The 15,327-nt window shown below is 39.4% G+C and overlaps 1 protein-coding gene across 6 annotated transcripts in view; it reads right to left on the bottom strand.

The window, feature by feature from the left end:
- NCKAP5 (NCK associated protein 5) overlaps nt 1-15,327 on the bottom strand; it is a 1,219,674-nt gene that overhangs the window by 161,396 nt on the left and 1,042,951 nt on the right. For 5 of the 6 annotated variants that reach the window (XM_027562077.1, XM_027562091.1, XM_027562069.1 and 2 more), the window contains one exon: nt 789-890. The exons of the other annotated variant lie outside the window; for it this stretch is intronic. In XM_027562077.1, the coding sequence (XP_027417878.1) occupies nt 789-890 (102 nt within the window). The remainder of the gene's footprint in view (nt 1-788; nt 891-15,327) is intronic. 6 annotated transcript variants of the gene reach the window in all.

Genomic DNA, 15,327 nt, shown 5'->3' with positions numbered 1-15,327 from the left:
TTTAAAAAAAGGAGAGAGACAGAGAATGAAGGCAATAATTTCTTGGATTAAAATTTGCAACTTAAAAAATTCCTGATCTTAAGGCCATCTTTTATATTGGATGGCATTAGGGTATTCAGGAATGTTTAAAGATGACAGTACTCCACTGACATGCAATTCCAATCTAACTTGAGAATATTCACTTTTGATATAGACTCTCCTACCTATACTTATAAATTTATACAGTAAACTAAAAGGCCAGTTATCCACAAATGTCCATCAGTCATTGTTTTAAGACTAACATTTTTCATTATATATTTGACTCTTGTATTTTTCAAGCTATCTTTTTTTTTTTTTAATGTCAATGAGAGTTAAAAAACCACGCTGGTTAAAGTTTTGCAAAATAAGCACAAAGCTAACCCTAGCTAAAGAAAAAAAAGTACAGCCCATGAATTTTTAAAAGTTCATACATAATATATCATAAAAGTAAGATGAGTAATATGGGACATGGGCTTTAATAAAAAGCTCCTTGACCATTTCTCTGTGACTTTGAGATATAATCAATACCCAAAAAAGGTATCTTGGGGACAAGGCAAGATTTATAATATTTTTGCTGAGAGTGACATTTTCTACTTACTCTATCAGCTGGGGGATATGATGCTGAATTGCAGAGAACACAAGAAAGGAAAGTATTTTTATCTACCTGACAATGCTTCAAGGATGCGCTTTATGGTTCACTTGTGACATCATATTTGATGGAGGAAAATAACCACCTGAACAAGTGTTCTGAAGGCGACAGGGAAACTCACATGCATTTCAACATCAGTTCGTGAGTGCGTCAGACTCTGGCTTCCTTCCACATCTGAGAGTAAATCCCCGGATGAAAGATCTAAGATGCGTGAGTGAAGTTTCTGGGTAAAAACAGGCAGAAACTTTGAACAGTGTTGATTTAATTGTTTGTTTCAAAATCCTGCCTCAAACAGGTAAATCTCAAAAGAGTTGACATTTCTAGATTAGATAACACATATCCTAACCCAAAAAATGTTTATCTGAGTTTATTAGTGTTCTATATATACACATGTGCAAATTACAGCTTATAAACCATAATCACACTTTCACAGTCTGTCAATATGTGTTGGAAAATAAGTAGTAAGGAAAAAGAAATAGGAAGAAAAATGTGAATACCCCAATACACTTATTAGCCAGCATGAAAATTAACTTTTGATATTCACATTATGAAACACTCACCATGTTAACCTTATTATGTTGAGCAGTGGTTAAAATTTGAGCAAATAATTATAAAAATGACCTTATTTCTAAACAGCATTGATCTTGTGAAATCTTCCCTTGCACACATTTCAACTCAAAGTCATTAAAGTCATCTGTTAGGAACAATTAATGTGAATAGAAAATAATTGCATCAGGGATCTGGGGACTTGGAGGGTTTCATGCATTAATATTCACATGCTATTCGATTATATACTCAATTCTTTATTTCAGTTTTGCTTGGGTGGCCTCCTAAACCAGGGACATTTCACTATATTAATCTTTATCCTAATTACTAAGGCTTTTCTGTGGACATTAAATTTGATCTGTTTAATTGCAAATACAATAAAACTTGTGATTTATGTCTCATGTTTCTGCTAGGCTGATGACATTTTTAAAATGGTACTTGCAGCCTGGTTTGTCTTGGTTACAACTTTTGTGACTTCAGACACTAAAAAATCGAATTGAGTAAGTAAATGATGTGACTGAGATGGCTCCCTCACCTCTGAAAAGTTTTTCTATTCCTTTGTCTCCCAGGAAAGGCCTTGCTGCATGCTGATGTTGATCTGGGAAATGACTGATCTCTGCCATTAATTCCTGCTAGGATCATCTTAGCGTGCAGGGGTTGCCGGACAGTCACGTTGTCCCAGCAGATCCATCATGTTGTCAGCAAGGACATAAATGCCTCTCAAATGAGGCCTGTTTTACTCTGTTTCCCATTTGACTTTCTTCAGGTTCAACTCTTGTGAAAGCCCTCCGTACGTGGTTAGTTGGGAGGTTCGTGGTGGTTCGGTTGCTAGTCATGTCCAACACTCGCGATCCCACAGAATATAGCCCGCAAGTCTCCTTTGTTCATGGGATTTCCGAGGCAAGAATACTAGAATGGGCTGCCATTTCCTTCTCCAGGAGATATTCCTGACCCAGGGTTCAAACCTACGTCTCCTGCATTACAGGTGGATTCTTTATTGCTGAGCTTGGTTAGTTAGTCACAACAAATTCCATTCAGCTCTCAGGATGAGCATGGTGGTAGGGCTGTGCTGCATCCAACTGCAAGAATAAAGGCATTTTTTTTTTCCTGCTATGGGTCAGTTCTCCTTATCAGTGGAGTCTCAAACCATTTACTTCAGACTTATACTTTTGCTTCTCTCAACCTGTGTTTGTGGAGTTTTTTCACCAAAAATGACATAAATAACTGGTTGTTCATTATTTTGAAAATGCTAGTTTCTCCAAGAAAGTTAAGACATAGGTAAGTAGAACCAGGATGTTGTTTCTGCACAATTTCTATAATGCTTATCTCAAGCATTCTCTAGAGTATGAGTTCCCTGGGACCAAAGATCCTTTAAGACCCAAGACTTGTCACAATGTGAATGCTCGGTAAGTAACTGACTGAGGCTTCTTACAGCCCATAAAGAAGGAGCTGTCTATATTTTCTCCACCCAAATCTGGGTTTTAAGGACTGAGAGAGTGCCAAAAAAATGATAACATTCTGACTTAAGAACACATTTATCATTATGCAAAGAGTCCAAGAAGTTATGGGAAATGGCATTCAACAAAAGAAATGATGATTTTGAGTGGTATATCATGTGATTTGGGGGAAGAGTCCTTATAGATTAGATATCTGACTTCTTATTTGGTTAATGGTTATATTTCATTCCTTTTTACCAGATATATGATGCCATCGTTTTGCATTCAGCATGAGTATGTGTATATATAAACTCTTCGTCCTAAATGATGTTATATTTTATTTTTATCCAAGTGGTCAGGTTTCCCCAGGTGGCTCAGTGGTAAAGAATCTGCTTGCCAATGCAGGAGATGGAGGTTTGATTTCTGGGTTGGGAAGGTCCTCTGGAGGAGAAAAGGGCAACCTACTTCAGTATACTTGCCTGTAAAATCCCATGGACAAAGAAGCCTGGCAGGCTGCAGTCCCTGGGGTCATGAAGAGTTGGACTAAGTGACTGAGCATAGTCAGTTTTCTCCACTGAAATACGTAGAGTCATGAGGGAGAGGAGAAAGATCCTAGAGCAAGGGGACTTGAGTTTTAGTCCCAAGGTACAGGTTTTACCAGATCTGGGGATGTAACTGAATCTTTTTGTCTCAGATTACTTGCCAGCCACAAAGGGATGGAAGAAGCTACTTAACCTACCTCTCAGGTAGGGAAAGGTACTGGGATAGTCAGAAAGGATAATAAATAAGACAGCATGGTGAAATTTAGAGTCTTCTATCAATTAACTGTCATAACTGATAATTGGTAATTTCTTAAATGTTAAGATACAAATGAATAATTTACTGTTATAGTTTCCACATATGTAGGGAAAATAAAAATTGACTTAGATGAAAACAAAATCTACTTCTGTGTTAAGACTATAGGTAAGAAAATGAGAGGTAAAGATCATCCTTTCACATACACACATTCTTCATGGTTAAATTACCACAAAAGCTCGCCAGCCCACAGGTGTTATACTTCTTATAATACGAATTTTTATGAAAGGTTTATATATATATAATAAATCATCAAAGGAGGAGAGAGAATATCACTATTCAAACTGGGACTGTGATATTATCTGGCCATAATTCAGATCTCAGGGAAAAGTAGGTAAAATGTATACATAGGGAACTCAAAGTCAGAAATACATATTTATATATATATATATATATATATATATATATATGGATTTTCAGCTTCATGGAGAAGAGGCTACTTTGTGTCACTATCCATGGGGAGGGGTGAGGATCTGTGAGACAAGTGGTGGTGCGGCTCAGTCCACAGTCAGAGTGCATGCTCACACCAGAGTGAAGAGACCAAGGTCAGCTTTGGGTACCCAGGAATGCCAGAGCAGCCAGGGTCAGAAATACATGCCGCGTTAATGATTTTTTGGTGGGTTACTCTGCCTTCAGTCAGTCAGCTGTATTTTCTATTTTACAGTTTTGAATCTGTAACTCAAGGCTGAGAAAGGCTGCACTCAAGGCCAGCTGTCCATTATCCGGCAGGATGGAGGTGGAGTGGCCCCTTCACGGTACCAAGGCTGGCTCCACAGCTCTCCAGCTAATAAAGGCAGCAGAGACTAGGAATGATGCACACGCGGCCTTTCAGAATGGGGCTGGAGGGCCACTTTGCCATTTTCTGTCTCTTCTCACTCATTGAGGTGCAGATCTTCAGATGCTTAGTGATGGCTTGTGGCATTTAACAGAATTCTACCTGTGGGTTTTTGCTCAGTACTGAGATGATGTCTCAACAGGAATGTAGTGATTGTTGAGGCCAGGGAAACACTGAGTCCTTATTCAGTGCTACAAGGTGAGGTTAAAAAGTAGATTATCTGAGAAATGTGAGTAACATGGGAAACCATGCAGGAAAAAACAAGCAAAATAGGGTTCTGAGCAGCTTTTGTATTTACTGATGTAGTCCCTGAAGTTTGAAAAGGAACATGTAATTTTTTTTTTTTTTTTCACTTCAAGATGTCAGATGTAAAGAGGAACATACAAAACAGATCATTTAACCATTGTTCCCTTATCTTTATTCAGATTTGGTAAGAGTATTAATCTGATACCATAATCATCCATATAATTATTCTCCTTTTCAACTAAGAAAACCAAATACCTATAAAAAGGAAATTATGAGAGTGAATATGGTATATATCTGATTAATGGACTCTACCACCATGAGTAATTTAGGTTCAGCAACAAAAGGTAGATATGAATTTGTGTTTTTAATCTGATCTGCTTCAATTCTCTTGATTTACTCAGCCTTGGTAAATGCTCTAGTAGTGATATCCTGAATTCTACCCTGTCCTGTTTTATATTCTCTGGAGTTCTTTCTCTCCTTGTGGAAAAGGTCTCTTAGTCAAAGGAAATGGCTCCTCCGTCCACAATTCTTGAATTCCTGTTTTATTTATGAAGTGAGGTCTGCTATTGCCAAATGATCCAGAGCTAAAGCTTCTTTACTCACTATATTTTCCTGAATTCTATTATGTATTTCTAAAGTACTCTACCAACATTAGAAGGTATTTTTCTACTTTCCAAACATTTCATAGCAGGATATTTAGAGGAGGAGTGGAAGAATTTCTTGGGATTTGCCCACTCACCATTGGTATCTTTGGTCATTCAGCACTCTCTCCAAGAGACACAATACCAGCAGCTGCCCCTGGTCACTGCTTGTGTCAGAGCTTATGCTCCCCTGCTCCTGCTCACTCCCTGTGGAGTGCGGCTGCTCCTACTCTCTTGTGAGTTGGGTGCTTATTTGTACTTGGCATTAAGTCAGGCTTCTCCGATGGCTCAGTGGTCAAGAATCTACCTGCAATGCAGGAGACTCAGATTTGATCCCTGGGTCGGGAAGATCCCCTGGAGGAGGGCATGGCAATTCACTCCAGTATTCTTGCCTCGAAAATCCCACGGAAATAGGAGGCTGATGGGCTAGAGTCCATACAGTTGCAAAGAGCTGGACATGACTGAAGCGACTGAGCATGCAAGAGTGCTCCCTCACAGATATATTTGTTGTAGGAAAAGTGGAACACCAGAAGACAGTCATGTCTCAAGTATTGTGTGAGCCCCTGGGACAGCTGCCAAGTGAGGGTCCTTGGCTTCATGCAGGAAAGAATTCAAGAACGAGTCATAGTAAAGTGAAATCAGGTTTATTTAGAGAGATATATATTCCAAAAACAGAGTGTGGGCTGTCTCAGAAGACAAGAGATTGCACTGTAATATAGGGTGGTTAGTTTTCACGAGCTGGGTAATTTCACAGGCTAAAGAGTGGGAGGATTATTACAACTATTTTGGGAAAGGAGTGGAATTTCCAAGAATTGGGGTGTTACCCACTTTTTGGTTTATATGGTCAGCCTCAGAACTGTCCCATGTCTCATGTACATCATGAGAATTGCTGGGCTGGATGAAGCACAAGCTGGAATCAAGATTGCTGGGAGAAATACCAATAACCTCAGATATGCAGATGACACCACCCTTACAGCAGAAAGAGAACTAAAGATCTTCTTGATGATAGTGAAGAGGAAAGTGAAACAGTTGACTTAAAACTCTACATTCAGAAAATTAAGATCATGGCATCAGGTCCCATCACTTCATGGCAAATAGATAGGGAAATAATGGAAATAGTGACAGACTTTATTTTGGGGGCTCCAAAGTCACTGCAGGTGGTGACTGCAGCCATGAAATTAAAAGATGCTTGCCCCTTGGAAGAAAAGTTATGACCAACCAAGACAACATATTAAAAAGCAGAGACATTCCTTTGCCAACAAAGGTCCATCTAGTCAAGGCTATGGTTTTTCCAGTGGTCATGTATGGATGTGAGAGTTGGACTATAAAGAAAGCTGAGTGCCGAAGAATTGATGCTTTTGAACTGTGGTGCTGGAGAAGACTCTTGAGAGTTCCTTTGACTGCAAGAAGATTCAACCATTCCATCCTAAAGGAAATCAGTCCTGAATATTCATTGGAAGGACTGATGCTAAAGCTGAAACTCCAATACTTTGGCCACCTGATGCGAAGAACTGACTCATTGGAAAAGACCCTGATGCTGGGAAAGATTGAAGGCAGGAGGAGAAGGGGATGACAGAGGATAAGATGGTTGGATGGCATCAACAACTCAATGGACATGAATCTGAATAAGCTCTGGGAGTTGGTGATGGACAGGGAAGCCTGGCATACTGCAGTCCATGGAGTTGGGACACCACTGAGCGACAGAACTGAACTGAACTGAATGGTCTAACTAGAGCCTAATGAGCCTGATGAGGCTTAAGGTCAACTAGAAGTAAAATCTTCCACCATCTTGGGCCTAGTAGGTTCTGTTTTGCTGTTGTTTGTTTATTTATTTATTTGCTCTGTGTGTGTTTTTTAAATCATATCCTATTCTTAATGGTTGTGTCATTCTTTTGATGGCTGTACCCTGCCACCTTCCTTCCTGTCTCATAATGTCCTGAATCTTAGGCTGATTTCTTGGATGAGGAACTTACTGCTTCTTCAGCTGTGGCTTTGTTTTCGAATTGTCCTGCTTCCACCTTGGACAGCTGATCTCGGCTCACAGCTTCCAGGGAGCTTCCTAGAGCCCTATTCCTGCTCCTTCAACTCAGCCCTAGGCTGGTCCCAGGTGGTGTGTTTCATCTCCTTTAATCCCAACACAAGGGAAGCAAGTTTGGAGTGGGTAATTATGAAACCCTCTGAGCATCTTCAGATTTTGCCAATTCCATACTTTTCCTGTGATGAAAGTTAAACCTTGGCTATCCACTGTTACAGGGGTGGAAAACATGTGTGGTGGATTTGGTATATGGTTAAGAGACTTGTTCTAAATACGGCTTGAATTAGACATCACCAAGTGAAAAGCCTTGTTCCTTCTGTTGAGTAATAAAGTGATTTTCACAGATATGCACAAGGCTGAAAGGAGGTTCAAGGAAATCTCCTAAAATGACTTAAAGCCTGATAAAGATAATTTTCTCTGGAAGCTTTATTCATCAAATGACCAGTCAAAAACCCCAAGTTTTATCTTACTCACACACTAGATTTACATTTTTACTTATATTTTGCCACACTCAGAAATGTAATTTTTCATCAGCCCTTCCAAATCCAATCAAGAGATATTGTGGCAGACACTTGGTTCACATTTCAGAGGTTTCATTCCATTCCATTAAGAATTTATCATAAAACTGAATATTATATAACTGTGTATTACATAACTGAGTATTATATGGTCCTTTCTTAAATTCATAAAAATTTGAGCCTAGGACAAATGTTTTTAGATAAAAGCTAATGTTTAATTACTTATGTCATTATTTCCATTTGGGGATACAAAGATAAAACATTCTAACTATTTGCCTTCAGTCATCCTGCTGATGCCAGAGCATGCCTTTTGAATATTCTCTTAAAGGTCCTTTAAAAAATATGTCCATCAAAATTTGATCTCATTTCAGAGTCTAAAATTTTTATAGCTATTTTTTTTTAGCCATCTACAACAGTCCTTGCTGCAATTATTATTTTCCATGACAACTTTCAGATTTTCCTCACATAACTATTTTTCTGTGCCCTGAGTGCATTCTGTTTCACTCTGGATGGTGCTTCTGCAAATGACATGGTTCTACATCCTCTTTTCTACTTCTCTGGGATCCAAGGTTATAAAATGTTTTGAAACAATTATTTCAAAGCTATATTCAAAACCTTCTTCAAGGGTCCCTGCTACCATGACAACCTAATTACCCAGTGGCTGCCTTAGGGAGCATTTCGTTTGGTGACTAGGAAGTTTATTTGGGGCTTCTGCAGCTTAGACTGATGACTGCTAAGTTGCTTCAGTCATTTCCAACTCTGTGAGACCCCAGAGACGGCAGCCCACCAGGCTCCCCTGTCTCTGGGATTCTCCAGGCAAGAGCACTGGAGTGGGTTGCCATTTCCTTCTCCAATGCATGAAAGTAAAAAGTGAAAGTGAAGTCGCTCAGTCGTGTCTGACTCCTAGCGACCCCATGGACCGCGGCCTACCCAGGCTCCTCCATCCATGGGATTTCCCAGGCAAGAGTACTGGAGTGGGTTGCCATTGCCTTCTCCTGAAATTCCATGAAGAGTGCCCTGAAGTCCTGCTGGGAGAAGACCAATGAGATGTGGATTAGGATGTAAACAGCAAACCTTGCCCTGAGGAGTCTCCACTCTAATTAGTCCAACAAGAAGCATTTACGAAGCATCTACTATGTGAGAGTCCTAACTAAGAACCATGAACAGACTTCAGGAAGCTCATTAGTGTAATCTATAATGTGAATGAGGAGCCTGGACACACAGACGAGAAAAAAACAACACAGAAGCATTTTTAAGGTAGAATATACAAGAGAGATGCAGGAAGAGTAAGACAGAGGCAGAAGTGGAGGTGAGAGTAGGGGTCAGAGTGGCAACACGGTTAAATACATGCTGTTGCGCTATGGGCTGTGCTCAGTTGCTCAATTGCATCCCAACTCTGTGTGACCCCAGGGACTGTAGCCCACCAGGCTCCTCTGTCTGTGGAAACTTCTAGGCAAGAATTCTGGAGTGGATAGCTGTTTAGACCCAGGGATCTAACCCACATCTCTTGCGTCTCCTGCATTGGCTGCCAGATTCTTTATCATTAGTGCCACCTGGGAAGCCCTATAAATAAGATAATATTCTGTGCAAAAAAGGTTTAGGCCACAGGTGCTTATATCTCCCTGTCAAGCTCGCAAATTGCTTGGTCTCTTTACATAAAACAAAGAAGGAATCATAAGTATTTAATATGTAACAGCTAAGTGACAAATGTTCGGAAACAGGATGCAGGGTGAGTGATGGGATCAGAGCACTCAGACCTGGGAAGAGCCAGTTCCTAACAGTGATTCACACCTGCCTCCCAACCCTAAAACTCTCTGAAACTTCACTTTTGTCTTTTTCTGTGACTCTGATCTAAGAGAGGAAGTGATTTAGCACAGTCTGAGCCTATTCTGGGATCTAAGAAATACAGAAGTGTCTTGAAATTTCCATTTTTATCACTAATTACTTTAACAGGTACTTTTAATAAGTGCTTTGCAATTGCCCCTGCTGTTTTGTAAAATTATCCACACTGCATTTTACATTTTTAATCAAGCTTTATTTTTGAAAAATCTCCTGGATTCTGAAGCTTTTTGACTTTTACATGTGGGGGGAAAATTTTTTTCCTCTGATTTCACAGAACTAAAGGGATTAGGGAGAAAAACAACTTGACCTTCTATTTTTGCCAGACTTAATAGAAACTGCACTGGTGGTCACTAGAGTCCAATACTCTGTTTATTAGAAGAAACGATTCACCTCCTGCCCTGTGAGGGAAAGGGATGCTGAGTGAAGTCCCTTCCGGATCTTATCTCATGAATCCTCACACTGCTGTACGGAAAAAGGTAAGTTCTTAATTTTTAAGGATGAAGAACTCAAACAACCAAAGCTAAGGACGGTATCCAGAGTCACAAGGATATACTCCAGTAAGCGGCAGAAGCAGGATTGTCTTCCAGGTCTGCCTTACTATTGAGTTCAAACTCTACCCTATTCTGTTTGCTTATCCCCTCAAGTAAGGAAACAGCCTCATAGGTATCTTCTGCAGGATGAGTTGCTTCAGTTCAGTTCAGTTCATTTGCTCAGTCGTGTCCGACTCTTTGCGACCCCATGGACTGCAGCACGCCAGGCCTCCCTGTCCATCACCAGCTCCCGGAATTTACTCAAACTCGTGTCATGAGTTACTTATTTCTGTCTAAATTCTAAGCCCTTAATTTACGCTATTCCCATTAAGTGAACGCTGTTGTCTTGGGAATTTTCTTGCCAAGATCTATTCTCAGAGGCAGATAATAATTAAAAAAGAAGTATTCATAACAACAACAGTAACTATAGCTGTGACAACTGATTGAGCTTTTTTTAGCACTAAGTATCTATTTTCACAAATTTTATCATTGTAAATCCTTATTGCAATTCACAGTAAAGACTATACTTATCCCCATTTACAGGTGAAGAAATGGTGGTTCAGAGCTAAAATTATTTTCTAAGGTCATATAACTCATACTTAAATCTTAGGCAGTTTGACTGCAGAGTTCAGACTCTTAACTCTACAATTAAATCTGGTTAATGATAGTTTTGTGGAAACAACTTATTAAAATAACTATTTAAATTAATTAGACAAGACAATTACACAGAATTAAAAACAGAAATAACTCTAAGTACAATGTCACAGCTTTACTTACTATACTGAAACATTAATTATTAATTTATTAAAAATGTACTTTATGAGTATTAATATTATTGATAATATTTTTGGTATTGGTGATGTTTCCTTCTTACATTCTTTTCAGGAAAACACAATTTGTACATGAATATTTGGAGTTAACTAAAAAGTAAAACTAAGGAAAAAATAGCAAGGATTTATAGAGTGCTCACTACATGTCTTGCTAAGGCAAAAAAAAAGTCAAGTTGCTATTTTTTCCTTATTTAATCCTAGGATCATCTAACAAGGGAGAATCTATGAGTTCCACTTTTCAGATGAATAAACTGAGGAACAACAGGAGTTAAAGAACAGATCAGATCAGGGATTTGAACCTGGAAAGAGACTTCCGGGTCCCTCATGACATCTTTTGCTACTATGTTCTCTTATTCAGGGTATGATCATGAACAAATGCCGCCTCTGGAACACGGTGCTTGTGGGACAAGCCACTGCACCCCCAGTGTCACGTGCCATGGGAACCTCAGCAAAGGGCTCTAGGAGGGCTCCTCCCAGGAAGAAATAGCTAAGTTGAGATTTTAGTCATCAAGAAATGATGACTAAGTTGAGATTTTAGTCATCAAGAAATGATGACTCTTTGGGCAACACCTACACAAAAGGTCCAGAGATGAGGGAGAGTGACATATTCCTGCATTCAGCTCAGCAAGACCACAGAGGCAGACTTGAGGAGGAGCACGGTGAGAGGGACATCTCAGTAACGAGGCACCTGTGGCAGGTCACACGGCGTGAGCAAGTAGTGGAGCCGGGATTTGAACCTGTCACTCTCTATGAAACACGTGCTTTCTCTCCTCTTCCTTTGCCCACCACACATTTTTCCCTAATGCTGAATATGGCTGCTGGCCTCCATGACCCCTGTCCATGTAAACAAGGCCTGGAAGAAGACACTAGAAGGGTCCAGAGGAAATGTGGACACAGAAGGCACACACAGCTTATAGCCTTCTCATCAAGCTTCTTCCTAAAAGGGCTGCCAAGGAGTTTCACCCAGGATCCTCACTCATGCTGCATGCTAGGGCTGTCCTAAGAGCTGCCTGTGCTCCAGACACCTCTAGGCACTAATCCTGAAGACCTAGAGTGACTCCTCCTATGATGCCAAAATAGTCCATGCAGCATCCAGGCTGCCAGCAGGAAACCAGACCTGGGCCCTGCTCTGTTCTTGCAATCACTATGAGGGGATATTAACATCAAACGATTATTGCTTGACCATAGAGGAGACTCTTCTATAAAAGGAAAATGTCTTGTCAGTGTTTGGAAGAATCAAAAAAAAAAAAAAAACCCAATCATGAGGAATTATTTATCAGATGGGTGCCGCCTTACATTATTAAAGGAAAAATGAGAACAAATGAAATGCAGAGTTTTGGAGATTACATAACCATTGGGACCTTCACAGGCAGCAAGAGTCACTCTCACAATATTTCCCTGCAGGGGGGCTGGGGTAAGACACAGATCAGAGAAGACGACTTCTGTGATGAGCCCTCCTCTGCATTTTATAGCTCTAGGCCCTGACTCTAATGGGACAAATTGCTGGAGTCCCATTCAGTTTATAACATTTGTGAAGACATATCAAGTAGGGCAGTTTCTGGCTGAATGTTACTCAAAGGCCCATAGTCTCAGCTGACCTTTGGTAGTTAATATTCAGTTGTAGATTATCAGGGTTTCAGACTCATGACTTTATTTGGCCTTATAGGTTTTGTAATGGCACCCCACTCCAGTACTCTTGCCTGGAGAATCCCATGGACAGAGAAGTCTGGTGGGCTGCAGTCCATGGGGTTGCTAAGAGTTGGACACGACTGAGCAACTTCACTTTCACGTTTCACTTTCATGCATTGGAGAAGGAAATGGCAACCCACTCCAGTGTTCTTGCCTGGAGAATCCCAGGGACGGCGGAACCTGGTGGGCTGCCGTCTATGGGGTCACACACAGTCGGACACGACTGAAGTGACTTAGCAGCAGCAGCTACATATCTGAGACAGAATTTCCCTGGAGCTACATCCCCACAGCAGTTTTTTTTTTTTTTTTTTTTAATCCACTGTTACTCTACCCCAAGGTAAGAAATGCCTCACGGTATTATAAACAAGCAGTTGATAATTGTTATTTATGTGGCTTCCTAATAGCAATTTGAAATATAGCACGTAAAATTACTAGCTTACAATATTGTTCAATATTAACAGTGGGAAGGGTAATATGTAAAACAGACATTAAAGGATTAGCTGTAAAATACATTTCACTGAGCTAAATTATTTCTTGGCAAATGGCAGTTTCCAGCTATTACATAGGATTTATCAAGTCAAGTGGATTTATTTTTATTTTTCTGTTAGTTTGTTAAATATATTCTCTATTTAAATTTCAATTTTGTGTGTGTGTGTGTACTTCAAGAAAATTAGGAGAAGCTGTTAAAAACAAAAATCTGAGATAGAAATGACATCAAAATTGTTTCTTGGTTTCCCCAGCAAATCCTCCAATAAGTTGACTACAAACTCAGCTATAACATCCAAAAGAAAAGTACCTGATATGACATTACAAACATCTGTATGACATTTTAGGGGGTTTACAACTGCATCAAAAAGGCATATCCTGCATGAGACATAAAACAATGCTTCCATTGCTTTTGCTTCAGATTTGAAAGCACAGAACACTTTACTCTCGTCAAGCATGTTCGGTAAACACTATGAATTTGTGAACCAGGCACTGAGAAAAAAGGTGAAAAGAGAAATTCCTAATCTTTTAGAGTGGGAATTGTAAAGTATTAAGTGGATATTTGATGCATAAACACAAATAAGATAATCTCTCCATTTTCTTCTAAGATAATCACCAGTTACCATAATCCTAAAATTATTCTGTTCTCAAATCACTACAGATTTATTAATTTTCATAAATTTGCCTTGATGGGAACTTTCTTAAAAGATGCAAACTACCTTCCTCTGAGTTTCCTTTCATTTGATAACATATGCAACATTTTCAATCTCAGAGAATACCAAAAACGAGTTCTGGTTACTGATTTATAAATAACTATTACAAAGAAATTGGTTATAGATCTACAAATATTACAAGGCACTATAGATACAAGAAACTATCCCTTAGACTAACTTGTGAAACTATAGGAAAATCCAAATTGCCAAGAATTATTATTTAGAATTCGAGATCCATTTTGAACACTTGTTACTAATCAGCTAATTTTAAAGACAACAAATTTCTTCTCAGATTATGAATTGGGGACCACAAATATTTCTCCTCAAATGCCCAATGTTCATAATTTCAGGGGCTTCAAATAATTTTTTTCAACATAAATCTTTACTTTCTTGTTCAGCTATTTTGTGTGGGATGGTGTAGCTTTTTTCATAGATATTGATACTTTTCCATTGTTTGAAAACTAATGAAATAAGAAACCCTCTAATTTGAATGTACAAAAGTATCATCATTGTGGCAGATGGTGATATTAATGCATAGGAGTTTATTGAAGATTGGATGTTCAAGAGAAGAAATTTCGGAATTTATAAGGTTAAGATAGAGACTCCATTTGTTCAGGTGCTTGGGACATATTACTCAATAAACGTTAGCTATTTTCAGGATCAGTGACATAACTTACAGAACCCAGTGCAGTGGTTCGTTTGTGAAAAACATAGTAAGATTTCAAGATGATTTGGGACAAGGTGAAATCAAGCACAGGGCCCTTCTAAGGCTTTATGTGACTGCACAGGTTCACAGCCATGAGGTGGGCCCTGACTATCATCTTCTATGATAATCATTAAACTCTGAAAGATACCCCATAATCAAGCAAGGATACAGTTTGTTAACTTTACTAAGCTTACTGGGTTAAGAGTGGAATTTTGAATTTTAACATGTGCTCAGTCATTCAGTTATGTTTGACTCTTTGTAACCCCATGGACTGTAGCCCACCAGGCTCCTCTGTCCATGGGATTTTACAGGTAAGAATACTGTAGTGGGTTTCCATTTCCTTCTTCAGGGGATCTTCCTGACCCAGGGATTGAACCCACGTCTCCTGTGTCTGCTGTATTGGCAGGAGGATTCTTTACCTCTAGCACCACCTGAGAAGGCTGAATTTTGACATAATTTTTATTAACAGAATAGCATGCATTTTCCCACCTATCCTCAAGCAGTGACACTTGTCTATCAGTGCAAACCAACAGTAGTCATGAGACAGCTTCCTAACATGAGATCACATTCACTGAAGAACCACCACTTTGGCAGCACGTAAGTAATAACGACCATTTGAAACATAAGACTCCAAGTTCTGAAGTGCCAACAGAGTGTACCCCACAGAGGTACAAATAAATGCAAATAGCAAGGGAAAGAGAGGTAAATATTCCATGAATGTCAGTTTTGTCAATTCTGAGTCACAGCTGCTT

Source organism: Bos indicus x Bos taurus, chromosome 2, assembly GCF_003369695.1.
Source record: "Bos indicus x Bos taurus breed Angus x Brahman F1 hybrid chromosome 2, Bos_hybrid_MaternalHap_v2.0, whole genome shotgun sequence".
NCBI lineage: Eukaryota > Metazoa > Chordata > Mammalia > Artiodactyla > Bovidae > Bos > Bos indicus x Bos taurus.
This window is presented reverse-complemented; position numbering and strand designations above follow the sequence as displayed.